Below are 21,520 nucleotides of genomic sequence, written 5' to 3'. Positions count from 1 at the left end.
TGAACACAGGGTTCTGAGTCAGTTAGACTTCACACTGAGTCCGGACTTCACCAATTTGTAAGTTGTGTGAAGGTGAGCGCTTTCTTTTTCTTTCTAAGTATCAATTCCTTCTACTGAAAAATACAAAGTATAATAGAACCTACCTCAGAGTTGTTATAAGGAGCAGGTAAAGAAATCCATGGGAAGACTTAGGCACAAGAGCCTGGCTCATGGTAAGAAGTCAATATGCATTAGTCACAGTAGTAAGAATTTTTTATTGTGGTAAGATATTTATAGCAAAATTTACTATTTTTAAGTGTATTGTTAAGTGGCATTATGTATGTTCACATTGTTGTGAACCATCCACTTCGAAAATTTTTTCATCTTCCCCAGTTAAAACTCCATACCAACGAATCACTAACTCCCTATCCCCCTCTCACACCCCCAGCACCCACCATTCTACTTTATACCTCTATGAATCTTCCTACTCTGGGTACTTCATGTGCATAGAGTAGGCAGATTCAAGGCAAGATTTGCCCCCCCCCCTTTTTTTTTAAAGATTTATTTTTATTTATACAAGCACTGGGTACAGTCAGAAGCGAGGGAGGGTGAGAGAATTCACCAGAGCCAGAGCAGGGAACAGAACAGGCAGACTGACTGAAATACACTGCTGAGGGGAGCAGCGGGCACAGCAGGAGAGGTCTGTCACACCATGTGGGACCCTCGCCAGCAGCTGGGGATCGAACCGGTGCTGCAGAGGCTGCGGGCAGCTTCGCAGCCCAGCACTCAACCGCTGTGCCACCAGGGGAGGCCCAAGGTTTGCTCTTTTGTATCAGGAAATTTTCACTTAGCATCATGTCTCAAGTTTCATTCATTTTGTAGCATCTGTGAATTTTCTTCCTTTTTAAGGTTGAATAATATTCCATTGTATGTATATACCATATTTGCTTCATCCATTTATCCATCAATGGACATTTTGGTTATTTCCATCTTTTGATTATTGTAAATGATGCTGCTGTGAACTTGGGTATATAAATTTTTTTTGAGTCCTTATTTCCAATTATTTGGGGGTTATAAAATCCAGAAGTAGAATTGTTGGGTCATGTGGTCATGTTTGATTTTTTTTCTTTAGAAACTACCATATTGTTTCCACAGCACTTGTACCATTTTACAGCCTACCAGCAATAGACAGGGGTTCCAGTTTCTCTACATTCTCATTAACAAATTTATTGTCATTTCTCCTTTTTCAGATATCTCAGTCATAACAGAATAACCTTCTTAAAGCCGGGTGTTTTTGAAGATCTCCACAGACTAGAATGGCTGTATGTTTAATTTATGTGGCATCTTATAGTTTTAGTTTTTATGTTCTAAAAATAAATAAATGAACCAATTTTTTTCTTCTGGCTGGCAGGATAATTGAAGATAACCACCTCAATCGAATTTCCCCACTAACATTTTATGGACTAAATTCTCTTATTCTCTTGTAAGTACTAAAAATTAAAGCAAATATTTCAGTTGAAGGAAAAGACAAAAATAATTATTTTAACAGCATTAAATTTGAAATTGTGAAAACCCAAAAAAATGCCTTTTCCATGAAAAACCTCTCAATTGTATTTTATGAGGTGATTTTGCAGTTCTAATAATTCTATAAGTTCTCTGTCTTCTAGAATGCCAGCCCAACAAAACTAAATATACCCTCAGTCTCATATTTTATAAAATATTCTTAAGCATACCCTATATTAATCTCGAGAAAGAAAAATAACATTAATTTTAAACCACCTTCTTTTCACTACCCACTATGGAAGGACCTGGGTATTTTTTGTTACTAACATTCCTGCTTCCTCTATATGATAGTTATCATTTGTCAAATTTTATTACTAATAAGCACTTAAATATAACAAGACTTCTTTAAAATATTAAAAATGACTAACAATAGATTTTCATGGTTTTGTAAGAAGAGTAATACCATCTTTGACTTAAATCGAGGAAAGGTTCACCTATATGTGACTCTGTTGTCTCTTTTCTTTTCAGAGTGCTGATGAACAATGTCCTCACCCATCTGCCTGATAAACCTCTTTGTCAGCACATGCCGAGGTTACATTGGCTGTAAGTTGTATCTTTTTTAAAGACATTAACTACCTTTTCTGGTTTTGTCTGTTTGGGATTTTAGGGGCTTTTTTAATGATCGGTTGTTAATATATCGTATTTCCTCATGTTACTGTAGCATGATTTTATTATTAAACATCCCATTATATATAAACCATCCTCTAAACTCTCACCAAAATAAAATACCTCAAAAAGAAATTAATTTGGTGGCAGAAAGAGAGAAGACAGATCCCCCTGCCCAGCTACTCACCTACAAACTTGGTACAGAAAGATCACTTTAGCTTCTTCCCTAAATTCTGAATAAGAATATAAAGCTAGGAATTTTTTTAAGCTTAATTACAAAAGATTATGTTCCATGGAATTTTTTACACAGTAGCTTTGCCTATGGTAGAGAGTACTACTCTATCTATTCAGAAATCATTTACTCAGTAAAGTCACTATTTAAAATACAGGTAAAAATGAAGAAATAAATAACAAAAAAACAACTAAAAGTTCAATTAAGAAACTGTATATACAGTCTCATATGAAAACTCCCTGTTTCTTATTTTGTAGGCACTTGTAGAAAGTGTGGTTGCTTGATATGTAAGCTCACAACAGGTAAGAAGTGTCAGATTAAAATGGGAGGAAAGGTAAGAGTTAGAAATATTGACTCTAGTGAGAAGTGAAAACTGTCAACCTGGTAAGAAGACAGGAATGAAAAATTCTATTAATAGCAGACACAATAATCAAAAAAAAAATGCTAGTTTGGAACCACTTAGGGGAAGACATCCCAAAAATCATTAACAAGCCCAGAAGGCATCTTGGTGTAACAGTTCAGTACCCTCATCCAGGACAAGCTCAAGTCATCAAGGAAGGGAAAATTAAATTCAGTCTTCTTTGTGTTAAATAAATTTTGACTCAAATAAATACATGAACGGTTATTACATATTCAGTAATCCAAACTTAGTAATGAAGCAAAACTGATCAATAGTTACATAATTAGCAATTAAAAATTCATGCATTGAGACCAGTAGTGAATATAGGTGATATTGTGCATATGCAATAATAAACCTTTCCTTTTTCTTTAAAAGGTAGATAAATATATATTTCAGATAAAAATAAAAATGATTTAAATTTATTGCTGAAGAGATGGAGTTTTTAAATTTTCATTACTAAAATTATCTATAAATTTTAACTATCCAAAATAACTCATTCCATATGTGTTCTAATAATGAACATTACCCCAATTTTAATGCTGGTAATAACAATTTTTGCCTTATAAGCATTCATTTCTTCCAAAACCAATGATAATATCTCTATTGTGCACATGAACTTTCATTTAATGAAATATAAACTGGACAAATCACATTCAAACCACTGAAACAAAGATAAAGAAAAAAAACTTTAAATGAGAGAAAATATATTACATACTGTAAAACTAAGATAAGAAATGCAACACTAAGTTAAAAAAAAAAAAAACAACTGAAGGGGCTACAGAAAAAAATAGACTTAGAACAAAGACTATCACTAGGGATAAGGAGGGTTGTCATTTAATAATAGTGGCCAGTTCAGCAAGGAGACATGGTAATCTTAAATGAATAAGTGGTTTCAAAATGATTGTAGTGAAAAATGTAGACTTATAAACAGAAATATTCTGGGGTCCAGATGTATAATTCAAAACCAACTAATTTGCCAATATGTAAATATTTTATATCCCTAAGGTAGACATTAATAAAAAGTATATTATTAGTCAAAATCATATGGCGGGGAAAAGGTAGAAGAGTAGAAGGGAAGACAATCTATACTAATTTTATCATTCTTTATAATAGAAATTTTAAAAGTATTGTTATTACCTAAGAAAGATAAGTAGAGTTACAATTATAAAGGTAACCAATAGGATATATAAACCTCTCTAAATATTAAAATAAATAAATTTGAAAGTTTTTAACTTATAAAAACATATAAAAATACTTACAGTCTAAGCTCAGATATTAGTCATGTCAATAAACAGAAGTGAACTTAACCTATTAAAAGGAAAAAAGATTTTCATATTGATTCACAAAGTAAAACCTAGCTCAGTACAATTTCCTAGAAAAATAAAACTATAGTTATAAGTGATTAAGGAAGATGAAAATTAAAGGCTGGTCAAAAAGTAATTGTAAAACCCAAAAATATGGACATCGTATTTTTTATCTAAGTATATGGAATCATGGCCAATACCCATTAAACTCAAAGAAGGACGCTTAAATGCTCTAGGATATGATTTCCAGTATACATTATTACATTATGAGTATAATTGCACCAAATAAATTCATAAAGCAACCAAACCGAAAGAAAAATAGACATACTTAAGCAGTAAGGGACAATAATGCACCTCTTTCAGTCCATGAAAGATCAAATAAAACCAAAAAAAGATATAGAGAACTAAATAACATAATGAGGTAACTCTAATTGATGTATATTTCAAATTGCAATGTCCATTCTCACTAACAGAGTTGATTTATCTGGGACAGCAATAGTTCTCAGATAAACTTTTGCTAATGAAATGGAAGAGTATAGTGTGGAACTTCTAGAAAATCTCCTTAAAGAGATTTTATCCTGAAAAAAAAATTGGATATGATTGCTCGAGCTTTAGCATCATCTTGGGCCATGAAGACAAGGACAGTTAGACAGTGAATATAAAAAAAAGCTTGGGTTTCTAACAACTTTGTACAACTACCATTCTTGCTCTGGACGCCTAAGTCTAGATTTCTTGAAGGAAAACAAAAAGCTCCTGTGTAGTTATGCTGAATAGTTGGGTCTCTGTTATGTGTACCTACACTTAAGCCTAATATAACCTAAAAGCAAAGAATGCCCAAGAACATTCACCAAAATTAAGCATATATTATAGGACATACACATACACAAACCACACTCAAGAAAACAGATGGAGGGATTGGCCTAAAGCAAGAAAAGGGTTATCTCTTCCTCTGAGACCTGAAGGATACCAGCTACATTTACAGGTAAGTTTATAGATGTCAGGCTGAAAGTCAAGGTTTTTTTCCCTCCTTTATCACCTCCATTTGCCTGGTGAAATAGAAGTTAGAAATGTACAAAAGGTAAGGATGGAAATAAAAGTTAAGGAAGGTTGTATATTTGAATACCACTACAGGATAAGACATGAAGTTGGGAAGGACCAGGGAAGATAATTTGGGGCTTGTAGGGTTTGTTATTGTTGTTCTTCAGATTAAAAGACCACGTTTTCATTACAATCAGTTCTGCTATGCATTAGGGGAAAAAGTAAAATGGTTGGGTTCAGAGACTCATAAAATTGAAAAAATGGTCTATACCTGAAAGTAAGAAACCTTTGTTAGCTCGTTAGAGCATGCTTTTAAGGAACAAGGGGGAGACTGGTATGTCTCCACTAATGTATGCTGCAAACCAAGTCTCTGTATCAAGGGCTAAAAACCTCTATCGTTAGGGAGAAAGTTAAAGAAAATTCACAAATAAAGGTTAAAATAAAATAAAAAATTCAACTCACCATTTAATAAAGATCCTCTTACTTATACCTTAATGTTTGCCTCTTCCTGATTTTTGCAAATAGGAAAGTTAGTACTAACAAATATTTTTGCTAACTTAATAAGGGGGAAAAGAGAGTATAACGAGAACATCAACTCATGGAAAGACTTTTTGTGAGGTTTAAGCTCTTAAGAGAGCATCCCCACCTGGGGATAGATTCACAGCAATGACAATAGAATAAGGAAATGGACTGTGTCACCTACAACTTACATTCTGAAAGTAAAGGTCTTGGTTAAACCTAATAATCAAAAAAAGTAGTCCTACAATTGCTAAGTCTCCAATTTGGTAGACTAACAAATTTTTATTTAGAAGGATGATCTAGAATCAAGACTTAAGATTTTAATACAGTGTTTCATATAGTGCAGAAATCCCATTTACAAATTCTTGAGTTATATTGCTTCTGCTAAATACTTATAATATTCAGAAGTTTCTTCTCTGGACACGAAATTGAAGACTGTGAGCGTAAATCTGAGAGCTTTTTTAATAATATTTATTTATTTATGCATACAAGAACTGGGGTACAGGCCAGAGGTGCGGGGAGTTAGAGGATTCACCAGAGACAGAGTGGGGAGCAGAACGAGCAGATTGACTGAAATATACTGCTGAGGGGAACAGCGGTGAAACAAGAGAGGTCTGCTGCGCCATGTGCGTTAGTTCCCTGGCTGGGGATCGAACTCAGTGCTTCAGTGGCTGCAGATAGCTTCATAGTGCTGAGACTTAACCCCTTGCACCACCAGGGAGGCCCAATCTGAGTGTTTTGTGCCCTTAAACTAGTAAATCTCATTTTGCAAGTTGATGCAGCATAGAAAAACTCCTTATCATCTACAGCCTGAATTCTAGTATCTCTCTTATTTTGCTCTTCTCTTATAAATATAGCCTTTCTTCAACCGCATTGATTTCTAGACTGCTAGTCTACCTGATCTTCCAGATACTTTGATTTGCCAGTGTCTATTTTTATTTCAAAATAACATGACTAGTCCAGTTGTTGCCTAGCCAGTGGGACATAAGCACTTGTACTGTTTTCCTGTGGATTTTAGTAGCTGTATCACTCTTCAGTGAGTATATTTTAGTTTCTCTTATTCCTGAATAGCTCTGTTATACAGTAGCCAATAAACTGAGTATTGGGGTGGACTGAATAGATTTAAGGACCAACATATGCTTTTGAAAGAATATCCCTAAACTTAGCTATACTTTGGCTGACTTCTGCTAACTGTTCTGCAAACTTTCGCCATAAACCGACTGATAAAGTGAAGGGGAGGTGCATTAAAAGAATATCTTCATGATTACCATGAAGAAGAGGATATGAAACAAAATTTTTGACAAATTTTACTGCTGAGACAAGACTATTATTGGTCACCTACCATTACAGAGCAGGGGATCTCAGGCAGGGACTATGTGGAGCTTTCTGAAATGGCAGTGAAGAGCCAAGGACAACTGTGACTCTCCCTCTGCAGTGGCCTGTGTGGCAATATAATAAAGCAAACAAGGATATTCTCATTAATAAAGGCTACTGGCAGTCGCAGATTCTGAAGCAGTGATAGAATATTCTTCAGGCTTCAGCGAGAGAAAGTCTCATCACTTAGAGAAATGCCACTGGTAATTCTGAGCAGCTGTTTCATACAGTTTAGCACTAAATGTAGTAACTACTATGAACTGCTCTGTTCATGAAATTGGTATTTATCATAACAAAGGCTTTGAACTTGACTTCTCATTCTCTTCATACTTCTTCAGGAGAGATGTGTGACTCTAAAAACATGAGACAGATGTGACTCAAAACATTTTGCTATTGACACAGAAAAAGACATGTTTTATATATATATAAGTGGTTACCTGTCCTATCTCTGTGAAATAACACTAAGTGAAAAAAGATACATTATTAGAAATCAAGTAATTTATTTCTGTCTATGGTTAAAATTCAGCTTTATTATCTTTTATTTTTATGTTTCAGGGACTTTGAAGGCAACCATATCCGTAATTTAAGAAATTTGACTTTTATTTCCTGCAATAATTTAACTGTTTTGTAAGTAATATTTTCTTTTTGAAGTAATGTTACATCTCTTTTTAAACAATAAATGAATCACATCATTATATTATAAAATGAATCATCCATGTGAACAGATGCTAGAATAAACATACCGAATAACTATATTTATTTACAACTTGAAATTTTGAAACTGAACTAGGCCTCTCAGGTTTTTTCTAAATATACATTGCCTCTTCCATGAAAGTGAAGGATGCTGAAGCTTCCTTCAGTCTAGAAATACAACTGCCTCATTCACCATTTATTTTTGAGAACAGTTTATTTTCCAAACTGTGGGTTGCAATGTAACACTGGGCAATGAAAGCAATGTAGCATGTCCTCACCAGCATTTTGGAACAGAACAGAATTGACCTGAATTGAATAAAAAAAAAAATCAGACTGTAATTCTGATGATAAATGTATCATGAATGGTTTGTGTGGGTGTATTTTACATCCAAATGTCAAACACATTTCTTTTTCTAACTGTGGGTTACCCTGGGAAAGTTGGAAAACCATCATACTAGAATACAAAACCCCTGCACAGGAATGCAATTGCTATCAGTGCCAGGACAATAAATTTTCTCTAACCGTGTCCACCGTTCAGTGGATCTAAAGCCACTGAAATGTTTGAACTCTTCTGCAGTCAGCTCAGCAATCATCTGGTACTGGATGGTCTCTTCAGTCATGCAAAACAGCCCATACTATTGCACCTAAAGTTGCAAAGGAAGGCAGATTGCACCTAAAAGATACAGACCAAACAGATAGTTGAAGATCTTATCATTTCTTTTCTGCGCAACTTGTATTTGTTTTTAAAGAAACATCTGGGTGAAAAAATCATTTGTGAGTTTCCTCTGGGTAGGTGCTTGTGTTTTTCTGGTACAGGGATATGGCGAGAAAGTGGAGACAGTTCAGAGTGCTGGGAGAACATTAGGGCTGGGACAAAACCCCTTTTCAACTCCCCTACGAATTTGTCATTTGTGCTCACTCATGACGCATGATATCAGGGCAGAAATGAACTATCAGATGCTTTGATCTCATGCAACATCATAAACTGAAGATCTGAGTTGCTCCAGCTTAGAATAGACTTTCTTAGGCAACTCCACCCTTCATCACACCAATATGGGTTCTGTGTGGTGAGGCAGGCAGGCTACACAAACTCAAGAGGAGAGTGCTCACTACGCTCTAGATTGTATAACATTCAGTTTTCCCAAGGGTTGAGTTTTTCACTTTTTCCCTTGCAGAGTTCTTCCCTATTTCACTTAAAAATTAGACTAATATTTTGTTATTTTCATCATGAAGAGGTTTGGGAAATTTAAGATTAAAATTAAATTGGGAAATATATCAGTCTACTTCAAAATATCTTGTTGTGAAAATGCACTATATATAGTTATCTTTGTTTTTGCAAATTGTTGATCTCTCTAGTAACCCATGTGTTGGGAACCTCAAGAAGTTACCATTTATTTTTCTTTTTACTCTCAGGGTAATGAGGAAAAACAAAATTAATCACCTAAATGAAAATACTTTTGCACCTCTCCAGAAACTGGATGAATTGTAAGTTTGATTAAACATATATTGATAAGAATTTTCTTTTTACTGTTGTATTTTATACTTGTTATATATTTAAGAACTGTTTTTACATACATCTTGAACCATAGGGAATTCATGTAGTTTATAAAAATATACATTAAAAAATATGAATAAGTACTTGAGAAAAGTGGGCAAAGGAAACATAGTTGTGGAGAAAATATTAGTAGGGTAAAATAATAAAATATATGCTATAGGACCAGTCCTTTTAGGCAGCCCAATATGAGGTAATACCAAAATATCCTGCCACCGCAGTACAGGAATTCCAGTGTTTAGCAGGTGAAAGAAATCTGCACCCAAAATAATCCACTTCCATTTGGTAATCATAGTAAACCCAAGAAAAAGAAAAAATTAAAACTCCAAGTAATATTACTGGATGAACAGGAAAGGGAGGGAAGACTGGAGGGGAACATAGGACACAGCACATATACTAATTTACTTAGAAAACTAGATCTACTGGAACCAGATCAAACACCATCAAGTGTTTGTCTCAGAGGGACTGATGAAATGGGATAAAAAAATTTTATCTTTTCCCATTACACTCTCTTGTTTTAAGCTTTTAGACTTCTGGTAATTAATGTAGATCCCTAAAAGCATTGTTTAAAAATTACATGATGTTTCCTAATGAAATACAAATTTGCAATTATATCCTTAGGGACTTAGGAAGTAATAAGATTGAAAATCTCCCACCCCATGTATTTAAGGATCTACAGGAGCTCTCGCACTTGTAAGTCTGCTATTGACTTTGTCATTTCATTGCTTGATTTTTTTTTCCAGATTGTGATAAAATAGATAAACTCAAAATTTACCATTTTAAACATTTTTAAAATATATAGTTCAATGGAATTAAGGACATTTTCATTATTGTACAACCAACACCATCATCCATCACCAGAATTTTTTCATCTTTCCAACCTAAAACTACGTAGCAAGTACTACTACTGTAGATCTTTTCAGTAAATATTTAAAAGTAGCCCATACTCAAGCTGTCCAGAGCCACTGCAGCACAAGTTCAGTCCCCGGCCAGGGAGCAACCCACATGGCGCAGCAGACCTCTCCTGTCTCGCCCGCTGCTCCCCTCAGCAGTGTACTTCCTCTTCTGTTCCCCACTCTGTCGCTGGTGAATCCTTTCTCCCACCACATTTCTGGCCTCTACCCCAGTTCTTGTATGCATACATAAATAAATCTTTAAAAAAAAAAACTCCACAAGCTACTAAAAAAACTACTTGAGTAGTTTTTAAAAATAATCTTTTCCTCCCTTTTCTTACAAACAGAAATCTTTCCTATAACCCGATCCTAAACATTCGAGTTGACCAATTTGATGATCTTGTCAAACTCAAGTCTCTGTAAGTACACACCACTGGAGATAGTTTATGATGAAATTGTTATTTATATGCTAATAGCTAATAGAGTCTATAAATTAAGTTTTTTAGAGTCTTTCTTTCAAATCAGAAACTTTGTTCCCAGGATATTAGTTAAGCTCCACAAAAAAATATGAGTGCTTGCTGGACTATAGATAAATGGCTATTAATTTCATCTTACATATTTATAAACTAAAAGTTAAGTAATGAATAATTTTACATGGGTCTATAATCACCAGAAACTTAGGATTGGATTGTTTTTCTTTGATCCACTGAAAGCATATATGCAGATTCATTCCTTCATTATTTTGTGGGGGTGAAGGGAAGAGTAAGCCAATTGAGAAAAAGGGGACAATGGTATGGCGAAGGTCAGAGTTGGACTTTTAGTGTTGATTTTAATGTAGTGTATGTGTGTGTGTGTGTGTGTATGTGTGTATGACTGTTATCTCTCACGATGAACACCAAAACATGTATTATAATGTGATGTTACTCCAATAAAAAAGTAAAAAAGAAGCCAACACATTTTATTAAATTGTCCTTCATGAAAACTCATTTTATTATATGCCCTGTATAACATGTTATTTTAATAATTTTTAATTTTAGCAGCCTAGCTGGAATTGAAATTTCAAATATCCAACAAAGGATGTTTCAGCCTCTTGTGAATCTCTCTCACATGTAAGTAGATGTTCTTGCTCTTCACCTTGATTTCTATCTTCCGTTTCTACATGTATTGGCCTATTACATCCATACCTACTGCATTCAGTCCATTAACACTTCCTTCTGACTACTTTTACCTAAATAACAATCAACTCAAAGTGTGATACTGGGTGGGAAGATTTTTAGTTTTCCATAGTTTGGTAGAATGTCAGAGAATGAGAGTGTTGCGAGAACCCACTCATTATTATGCATTCTCCTTGGCTCTGATATCATTCATGGATATTGATGCAAACCAAATGAGCTAGCAGTTTGTACACAGGTATAACTATTAGCAGATGAAGTAGGAATTTATATAAACAACATAAATAATTGCTATAATGGAGGAACGTAGGGAGACATATTCCTCAGTGAAAGTTATCCCTGGTATCAAGACATGCTTTGTGCAAGTACGCAGGGACGCAATAGCAAGGTGTCTCATTGCACCGTTGATTGTGTGATTTAGAAACATTTTCTTAAATTTAATGCAGTCTTATTGCAGGTATTAGAATGATCCCCCTGCCATTATAATTAATTCTCAGTAATTTAGAAAATGGCATGCTATATTTGTACTTACCTTCTTATCTTTTAAGTTTGATACAGGACTCTCTGCTTTTGTTGTCCATAATTCTTAAAAGAGAACACTGAGTAAATTAAGCAAAGCAGAATTTATCAGGGGAGATGAAGTAGTTCACAAATCCAGTAAACAACTAGAGGAGCAAAATTAAGTTGGTCAGAAACCTTGACAGATCCAGGACGTAAGAGCTAAACAATAACATATTGGAATAACATATTGGAATCGTCAAACTTATATCTTATATCATTATCACTGCAGCTTTTCATGCCATAAATATCACTTACATGTTTTACCAGAGCACTTTAGAGGCAAATGTTGAATCCCAATTTTTACATTTATCAGAACATTTTTTCTAGCAAATAATTTGTCTTCATTAAATATTCCTCTCTTCCTATGGTGATCCTAAAACATACCTCATGGAGTTGATTAGAGAATTTGTTCTGCATACCTAAATGTTCAATAAATGGTCTGGGTGTTGGTGGCAAAATAGCAGTTACTGTGGCATCTTTATCAACAAGTGGCATCTTTATCAACAAGAAAGGTCTATGGATGAAATAAATCACGCCCCAGATATTTACTTTAGAATCTTATTATATGCTTAAATCCAGCATGAGAGAGAGGCATGCTAGCAAGTAATTACAGATCAGATCGTCATTACTTCTATCATAGAAAAGCCATGGAAGCCCAGAGGAGAGAGCCTTCACCTCTCTTCTCTGAAGGTAAAAGCAGAATGAGTTACAGTAGTGGCTGTGTAACTGCATTTACAACTGTGCATTTACAGTGCTAAATACTGGGAGCCCAGTATCTCTTTGAGTGGACTCTCTTGATCATATGCTAACAGCTTATTTCTATTATAACACATATGTACCAACTGTGTAATCACTATGCATATTTGCTGTTCTCACTCACACATTTTTTTTACAGGGAAATCAAGTTAATGAGAATTAAAGCCAAGTTTAAAGTTTCAGTATCCCTAAGGTTTTGCATCCCTGGCTCTTATATTAAGAATTTTCTTCTGGGCCTCCCCGGTGGCGCAGCGGTTGAGCGCTGGGTTGTGAAGCTGCCCGCAGCCTCTGCTGCGCTGGTTTGATCCCCGGCTGCTCCCTGGCCACCAGAGGAGGGTCCCGCATGGCGCGCAGACCTCTCCTGCCGCCCGCTGCTCCCCTCAGCAGTGTACTTAGGTCCTTCTGCCTGCTCTGCTCCCCACTCTGGCTCCGGTGAATTCTCTCTCTCCTGTGCTTCTGACTGTACCCAGTGTTTGTATAAATAAATAAACAAATAAATCTTTTTTTTTTTTAAAAAAAAAAAGCATTTTCTTCCTTTGAGCAAAATGTAGAAAATAAATAATAATGTATAATTACTCTGAATTAAATTTTAAATCTTCTTTTTTCCTTCTCTTTGTGTATCAGATATTTTAAGAAATTCCAGTACTGTGGCTATGCCCCGCATGTTCGCAGCTGTAAGCCAAATACTGATGGAATCTCGTCTCTAGAGAATCTCTTGGCAAACATTCTTCAGAGAGTATTTGTCTGGGTTGTATCTGCAGTTACATGCTTTGGAAACATCTTTGTCATTTGTACTCGACCATATATCAGGTCTGAGAATAAGCTGCATGCTTTGTCAATTATTTCTCTCTGCTGTAAGTATTTCCAGGTTGAAATTCTGATATGTATAAAAGCATTGCTATCGGAAAATAGAGTAGTAAAATTATGAGATTTTTAAATTCTCTTCTCTTTGCTTATGTATTGGAACTGATTCTAATCCTTAAACAAAGTTTGAATAATTTTATCATTAAATAAATATTGCTCTTAACAAAGAAAAAGAATTACTTTAGCAATTAAATTAATTTTTAAAACAAGAAAATTCAATCCCCATATCCAGATTACTAAAGCTCTTACTCATTTTTTTCTCTGATGGGATGATATTTTATTAAATGCCTTTTACTATGAATAAAAAATGCAATCTTTCATGGTACCATTTTTTAGTCATATACGTATTTGCTTTCATGGCCAGTTTATAGATATTGGCTTAAGAGATTGTTTTTCCTGGTTTCTGAGCTACTGGAATCTTTTCCATCCACAATATGAAACATTTAAATAGGAAAATGTTTTCAGGTAGTATTTCAATTTTTTTTAAGTTTTTGAAATGTGGTTGGAAGGTAGTATGTTAAATGAAAACTACAAAGGAAAGAAAGCAGGAAACCAGTCTTCAGAGTATTTATAGTTTGGGTCAAATGACCTATAACTTCTCCACACTCCCTCAAGCCAGCATCAGTCTTCGCGATGTTCTACATGTTGTGTGTGCGATCCCAGGCCTTACCCCAACCTCATTCACTCTAACGTCTAATTTGTTTTTCATTGCAAGACAGCTGAGAAACAGAGCTCAAAAATTGTTCTTTGTATTAACTACAAATTTTGAGTACCTTCAGTTTCCCTGGTGAAGATTAGAATGTAACTTAAATGTTTAAGGATTAGATCAGTCTTATAATTTATATAGTAATATGACTTTAGGAACCTTATGTAGAATGCTTGCATAGGCAAAATCTGTGATACCTGACATGTAATGCTTGCTTAAAATGCAAATACAGAAGCAGTGTATCTCATTGACAACTGATTTTGAGACTGGGAGAAACTGAAAGAGAAGGAGAAGATGTAGAAATGGAAAAAAGATAAGGGAGCACAGTTGTCCTTAGGCTGTTCTGGGCAAATAATTTAAGTCCCCAAAATGCAGTCCCTAGTACTGACTGCAAAGCACTTCATAAATATTCCTATCTTCTCATATACAGACCTCAAAGTTCACAGTCATTACTCTCCCACAGGAACTTCTGGATTACTTTCTCTGGGATTTTGGATGTCCATCAGTTGCTAAGCTGGGGAAGTTTCTGTGAAAGAGTTCATGAAAAATAATATCCCATCTTGGTCCCTAGTTGAATTCTCAACGTAATTGTATTTTATGCATGTATGCAACAATTCTAGGTGGTAAGACCAAAATGGAAAACAAAACAAACAAGATCCTATACTCATCAACTTGCATATTTGAGGGAAAAAGGGAATAATTACATAATTAGCCATGAAGGGTACTGTGAATTGTCATCAAGGAGAGTTGATGAAGAGGTCCTTACCCATAGGAGAAAAAAAAAAGTTACCTTCTCTGAGATAGAAGAAACTGGTTATTTTTGTATTTTCAAAATATTACTGGTTGTTAAGTAAATCCATCATACCTACTTATTTCTCTAAATTTGCAAAATTTACTGATCCCTGCAGGTGCCGACTGCCTAATGGGAGTATATTTGTTTGTGATTGGAGCCTTTGACCTAAAGTTTCGTGGAGAGTACAACCAGCATGCACAGCTGTGGATAGAGAGTGTTCATTGTCAGCTTATGGGATCTTTGGCCATTCTGTCCACTGAAGTATCAGTATTACTTTTAACATTTCTGACACTGGAAAAATATATCTGCATTGTGTATCCTTTTAGATGTTTGAGACCTGGGAAATGTAGAACAGTTACAGCTCTGGTTCTCATTTGGATTATTGGATTTGTTGTGGCTTTTATTCCACTAAGCAATAAGGAATTTTTCAAAAACTACTATGGCACCAACGGTGTATGTTTCCCTCTTCATTCAGAAGATGCAGAAAGCATTGGAGCTCAGATTTATTCGGTGGCAATTTTTCTTGGTAAGACTTTCTGTATTATAGGCCCTTTCATTCAAATGTTCAAATAAATCACAATATGAGTATCATTATGCCTCCTGCTGTTTACAAATTCTAATTTCAAATCCTCTAACCAGTTTTTCTTCATTGATGTTGGAGATGAATTCTATCAGAGTTCCCTAAAGGAATCTGTTTTTCAAAATTACTCTTTTATCATATACATTCCAGCCTGATAAAACTTTAATAAAAGACCAGACACTAAGCACTTGCATTTCATACAGTCACTATTATATGCTAAGAAAAATGTATTTCAACATTTCTCTTCACAAAAAAAGCAAATTCAAAGTAGCCATGCAAGTCTTTGGTTTGCAAATAGACTACAAGTGTTTTCTTTTACAAAAAAATATTGTCAGAATATAAATCAAAGTAACTGATTTATGAAAAGATACTAGAAAAATTAATTTCATAGAGACCTATAATATTCACTGAATAACTGTCATTTGATTTTTAACTTGCATTTTCAAATTAAACATTTCATCATTCACTATTTTATTTTTATTTATTTATACATACAAGAACTGGGGTGTAGCTCAAAAGTGGGGGTGTGGGGGACGTAGGGAGGAGGTGAGAGGTTTCACCAGAGATAGAGTGGAGAGCAGAACAGGTAGATTTACTGAAATACACTGCTGAGGGGAGCAGCAGGCAAGACAGGTAAAGTCAGCTGTGCCATGTGGGTCAACTCCCTGGCCTGGGGATAGAACTCATTCCACAGTGGCTGGCAATAGTTTGATAGTGCTGAGACTTTAACCCCTGGGCCACCTCAAATTTTTTAAAATAATGATTTATACAAATTCTTATGAAGAACAAAAAACACATTTTGGTCTTTGTATTCTCTCAATAATAGTAGCCATGGGTATATTTTGTTTATTTGTTGGTTTGTCCATTTGTTTTGAAAGAATGTTCATATTCATTAATAATAATCTCTGTCCTAAATAGGTATTAACTTGACGGCATTTATCATCATAGTATTTTCCTATGGAAGCATGTTTTACAGTGTTCATCAAAGTGCCATCACAGCAACTGAAATACAGCATCAAGTTAAAAAAGAAATGATCCTTGCCAAACGTTTTTTCTTTATCGTATTTACTGACGCATTGTGCTGGATACCCATTTTTGTGCTGAAATTTCTTTCATTGCTTCAGGTAGAAATACCAGGTACAATTTTTTTTTTCTTTTTGCTTTCTGTATGGAAATAATCTGTTTCTGCAATGTTCCTCTAAGAAAGAAAATTAAGATCCTTAATACAATTTGTCTCAAGAATGTTAAGTTCGATTTATATGTACTTCAAATTCTGTTCATCAATAAAATATTTACTAAGAGGAGGGAGCTACTCAGTTTTCCATTAATGACTATCAGCACAATTACTATCATAACAAAGGAGCAATAACTCAAATAAATTACACTCAATGTATTGAAATTCTGATAATCTCATGCTTAAGATGACCAGAAATGAAAACAGGTCAAAACAATTATCCAATAGCTACTTCCTTTTTTTCAGAATGTAAGAAATTTTTCTTCCCCTCCGGAATACCAAACAATTTAGATGACATTATCCCAGACTATGAGAGCTAATAGAAGAAAATACTCTTGATTCTTAAAAAGTTAGGCTATAATCACAAACTCAGAAAATCACATGTGGTGATGAGGATGAAGAGAAATTGACCCTGTGCATAGCTAGTTAGAATGAAATGTGCACAGATACTATAAAAAAAACAACAGGGTAGTTCCTTAAAAATAGAGTTACCATATATATGATCCAGCAATTCTAATTCTAGGACAAAAACCAACATAATTGAAAGCAGGGACTAAAACAGATACTTGCACACCTAAGTTCATACTAGCATTAATCACAGTAGCCTAAATGTGGAAAGAACCCAGGTATCTGTGGATGGATGAATGAACAAACAATGTGGTCCATACACAATGGATTATTATTCAGCCTCAGAAAGGGAGGAGATTCTGATATGTGCTACACCGCGAATGGCCTTAAAGACGCTATGCTAAGTGAAGTAAGCCAGTCACAAAAGACAAGTATTATGTGATCCACTCATCCGCGTCAACTGCAGTAATTCGATTCATAGGGAAAGAAAGTTTGTGGATGGTGTCGTTGGAGCTTGGGGGAGGAGGGGATGGAGGAACATTGCTTACTAAGTATGGCTTTTCAGTCTGAAACGATGAGAAGTGGAAGTTGGTGATGGTTGCACGACCATGTGAATTTACTTCATGAACTTAATGCTACTGAGTTGTACACTTAAAAATGATTTACGTGAAAAAAGTTCAAATGGTCAATTTTATGTTATGCGTCTTACCCCAATTTTAACAACGTGCAAAATTCTGTATACTGTAAATATAAGGCAGACTATATACACATTTTTTTAAATTTATAAATGCACAATTTTAATTTTGTTTTATGCCATGGTTAGTGGTGATAGTAGCTTATATTTTATAAGCACAAAAAGAGAAAGATACTATCAATTGAACTATAATGAAAACCTGAGTATTTGGTAGTTGCATATATACTAGAGATTTTTAAGATGTGATTAGTCAGAGACGCTTTCACTGAAATAAATATCTAATCAAAAGCATAAAAATGTACTTAAGTTTAGTATATGTGCTGCCAAAGTGTGTACTTTTTTTAATGTGTCACAAATTTACATACCTATTTTTAAAAACAACTAGCAGAAAAATAATCGATAAAAGATAAATCTACATATTCTGAGAAATACTATATGTACTACCTCGTAATTAAAATATTTGAAAGGCACGACTTAATTACTAAGTGATATTGTTTTTCCTAACATGGAATCATAATAATATGTAACCAGTTGGTAGAAAATATTTCTACCTAATGGAATTATGTTGATATATTGGAGAAAAGCTACTTAGCAAAGAACCCTGTTTTTTTGCAGCACCAGCACTCCCCTCAAACACTGGCACTCTGGAAAGACATCTGGAAACACATGTAGACTTGGTATTTAATTATGTAACATCAAAGGGGGGAAATTAAGACGCAAAAGGGGGCTGGAGGGAAACAAGGAAAAGGGGTTTCTGTACTTTATAAACATCCATAAACATGAAAACTCTTTCACTTTTCTCTTCCAGGTACCATAACATCTTGGGTAGTGATTTTTATTCTACCTATCAACAGTGCTTTGAATCCTATTATCTATACTCTGACCACAAGACCATTCAAAGAAATGATCCATCAATTTTGGTATAACTACAGACACAGAAGATCTATTGACAGCAAAGGAAGTCAGAAAACATATGCTCCCTCCTTCATCTGGGTAGAAATGTGGCCACTACAGGAGATGCCACCCAAGTTAATGAAGCCGGCCCTTTTCAGAGACCCCTGTGAACTGTCACTGATTTCTCAATCAACTAGACTCAATTCCTATTCAAACTAACTTGGAGACCCATTTCTTTACATATAATACTGTGGGTGCTTCAAAATGGATTTGTTGGTATAAAATTAATATCACAAAATTAATAACTTATATTAATGGCTAAAATAAATTAGCTTATGATAACAAAGTTATTTGGGAAAAATAAGTGATAAGCATATAATGTAAAATAAATTATATATTGACAATGTATATATTAGTAGATATTTTGCACAGGAAATTAAGAGAAATCTACTTCAAAATCATTCTTTTACCATGTATTTATTGAGTACCCATTATGTGCATGGCACTGGGGTAAATTCCTAGAAGTAGACATTATAGAATCCTTTCAATTTGTAAAGTTAAATTGTGTATAACTATAACTGAACACTGTCTGCAGCTCCTAGTGTAAGGTAATGCTTTTTCTGTCATGCATATCAACAAACATAAGAATTATGTGCACTTTAATAAAGGTTTAAGGTTTTACTTACTCATTAATGTAAAGAAATGGCTGTTTGCAAAATGCAGATATTCTGTTTTAAGAATTCATCTTACCTCTGCACTTTAAAGCCAATACAACATATTACTATGAATAAATGATACCCTGGTATAAACTCAAAATGCCACTTCCCTGACGCTTCCTGCCCAGTTTTCATTTTGCTTAAATGAGCACCACCATATGGAGCTGGAAAAGGAAAGTAGAAGTATTGCAAAGGATTGAATCAGAAAAGCTAGACTAAGGATAGACATTTAGATAAAACAGAATTGAGAGTCCAAAAATAAATACATCCACAGTCAACTGAATTTCAGCAAAGATGCCAAGAAAATCAAATGGCCAACAAATATCTTTTCAACAAATGATGCTGGGACAACTAGATAGTCATTTGCAAAAGAATGAAGTGGGACCCTTACCTTAAACCATAAATTTTATCATATGTAAAAATTAACTCAACAATTAATAAAGTAAATGTAAAAGATAATACTCAGAAGAAAATTACTGGGTAGATCTTCAAAGACCTTGAATTTGGCAAAATAGACTCTTAGATATGACAACAAAAACATGAACAACAAAAAGGAAAGAATGTAAGTTGGACTTCGTCTAAATTTAAAAGTGTGCATATCAAAGGGCAAAATATTTGCAAATTATATATCTAAGAAGGGTTGAATAACCAGAATTTACAAAGACCATCGGCAACTCAACAAAAAAGACAAGCAGCCCAATTTAAAACTGGGTAAAGAACTTGAATAGACATTTTTTCCAAGGAAGATATGAAAGGGCTAAGAAGTACATGAAGAGATGCTAAACATGACCAATGTTAAGAAAAGGCAAGTTAAACCACAATGAGTTAACACCTATTAGGAGCACTGCAATTTTAAAAGGACAGAAAATAACAAGTTTTGACAAGGACCAGAAGATTAAAACTTCTCTACATTGATTTCTGTTTCACGAACATCTCTTGAATCTATGTCTTTTTATCCTATATTCAAGTAACTCGGTTTGGGTCAGCAACATGTCTCACCCTATTTGCAATTATTCAACAAGTTTCTGTACCTCCAGTTTTAATTTGCTCAGTGGCTTAACAGGTACTTAAGCATCTCAACAAAAAAATTAGCCTCAGGGGGAAAACTAAATATTATAAAGTTATAAATATTATAAAGTTTTTCTATGATGGGTGACTAAAAGAAAAAGCAAATAGGTATTTTCAAGTGGAATATTAGGGTTTGCCAGAGAAACAGAATAGAGAGAAAAAAAAAAAAAAACCTTAGAATTGGCTCATGTGATCATCTCCATGGTCCAAAATCACGGATGGATCTAAAATCTGTTCAGTTGAGCTAATATCCTGATTTGAGTCTGGAGGCTGGAAACTGATGTCATAAAAGGCAATGTTCCAGTTCAAAGGTCATTAGGTAAAAAGAGCCAGTGTTCCAAGGTCATGAGGGAGAATTCCCTTACTCAGGGATGGTCAGCCTTTTGTGTTATTCAAGCCTTCATCTGACTGAATGAGGCCCCCGCATTATGGAGTGCAGTTAGCTTTACTCAGTCTACCAATTTATTGATTTCTTTCAAAAACAAACTTGCAGAAACACGCAGATATCTGGGTACCCTATGACCCAGTCAACACATAAAGTAAACCATCACAGATGGGGAGAATAAATTATAAACGTGAATATTAAGAAGTCTAATCAAAAGCTAAGTGTGGTATACACAAGCACACTAATTTATGTGTCAGAGACCCATGGGCAAATTATTTCCTAGTTTCATATTCTATAAATAGACATATTATCACTTTCCTCAGAGAGCTAATGTTAGATAAAATGATTAGGGCCTCCCCTGGTGGTGCAGTGGTTGAGCCTCTGAAGTGCCAGTTCGTTCCCCAGCCACCTGCAAGGGTCCCACATGGAGCGCAGACCTCTCCTGCCACGCCTGCTGCTCCCCTCAGCAGTTTACTTCATCAGTCTGCCTGTTCTGTTCCCTGCTTTGTCTCTGGTGAATCCTCTCACCCTCCCGCGCTTCTGACTGTACCCAGTGCTTGTATAAATAAATCTTAAAAAAAAAAAATAAATGATTA

General features: G+C 34.7%; 1 protein-coding gene across 1 annotated transcript in view; it reads left to right on the top strand.

The window, feature by feature from the left end:
• Positions 1-18,974, top strand: part of RXFP1 (relaxin family peptide receptor 1) — a gene marked incomplete at both ends in the record, with an annotated part of 67,891 nt that extends 48,917 nt beyond the window's left edge. Inside the window, 12 exons of the mRNA XM_084245584.1 lie at positions 1,230-1,301; positions 1,391-1,462; positions 2,011-2,085; positions 7,571-7,642; positions 9,122-9,193; positions 9,882-9,953; positions 10,501-10,572; positions 11,191-11,262; positions 13,267-13,496; positions 15,121-15,531; positions 16,504-16,722; positions 18,670-18,974. Coding sequence (XP_084101710.1) covers positions 1,230-1,301; positions 1,391-1,462; positions 2,011-2,085; positions 7,571-7,642; positions 9,122-9,193; positions 9,882-9,953; positions 10,501-10,572; positions 11,191-11,262; positions 13,267-13,496; positions 15,121-15,531; positions 16,504-16,722; positions 18,670-18,974 — 1,744 coding nt within the window. The remainder of the gene's footprint in view (positions 1-1,229; positions 1,302-1,390; positions 1,463-2,010; positions 2,086-7,570; positions 7,643-9,121; positions 9,194-9,881; positions 9,954-10,500; positions 10,573-11,190; positions 11,263-13,266; positions 13,497-15,120; positions 15,532-16,503; positions 16,723-18,669) is intronic.
• Between the last annotated feature and the right edge of the window lie 2,546 nt (positions 18,975-21,520).

This window comes from Talpa europaea (assembly GCF_964194135.1).
Source record: "Talpa europaea genome assembly, chromosome: 10".
NCBI classification, from domain to species: domain Eukaryota; kingdom Metazoa; phylum Chordata; class Mammalia; order Eulipotyphla; family Talpidae; genus Talpa; species Talpa europaea.
This window is presented reverse-complemented; position numbering and strand designations above follow the sequence as displayed.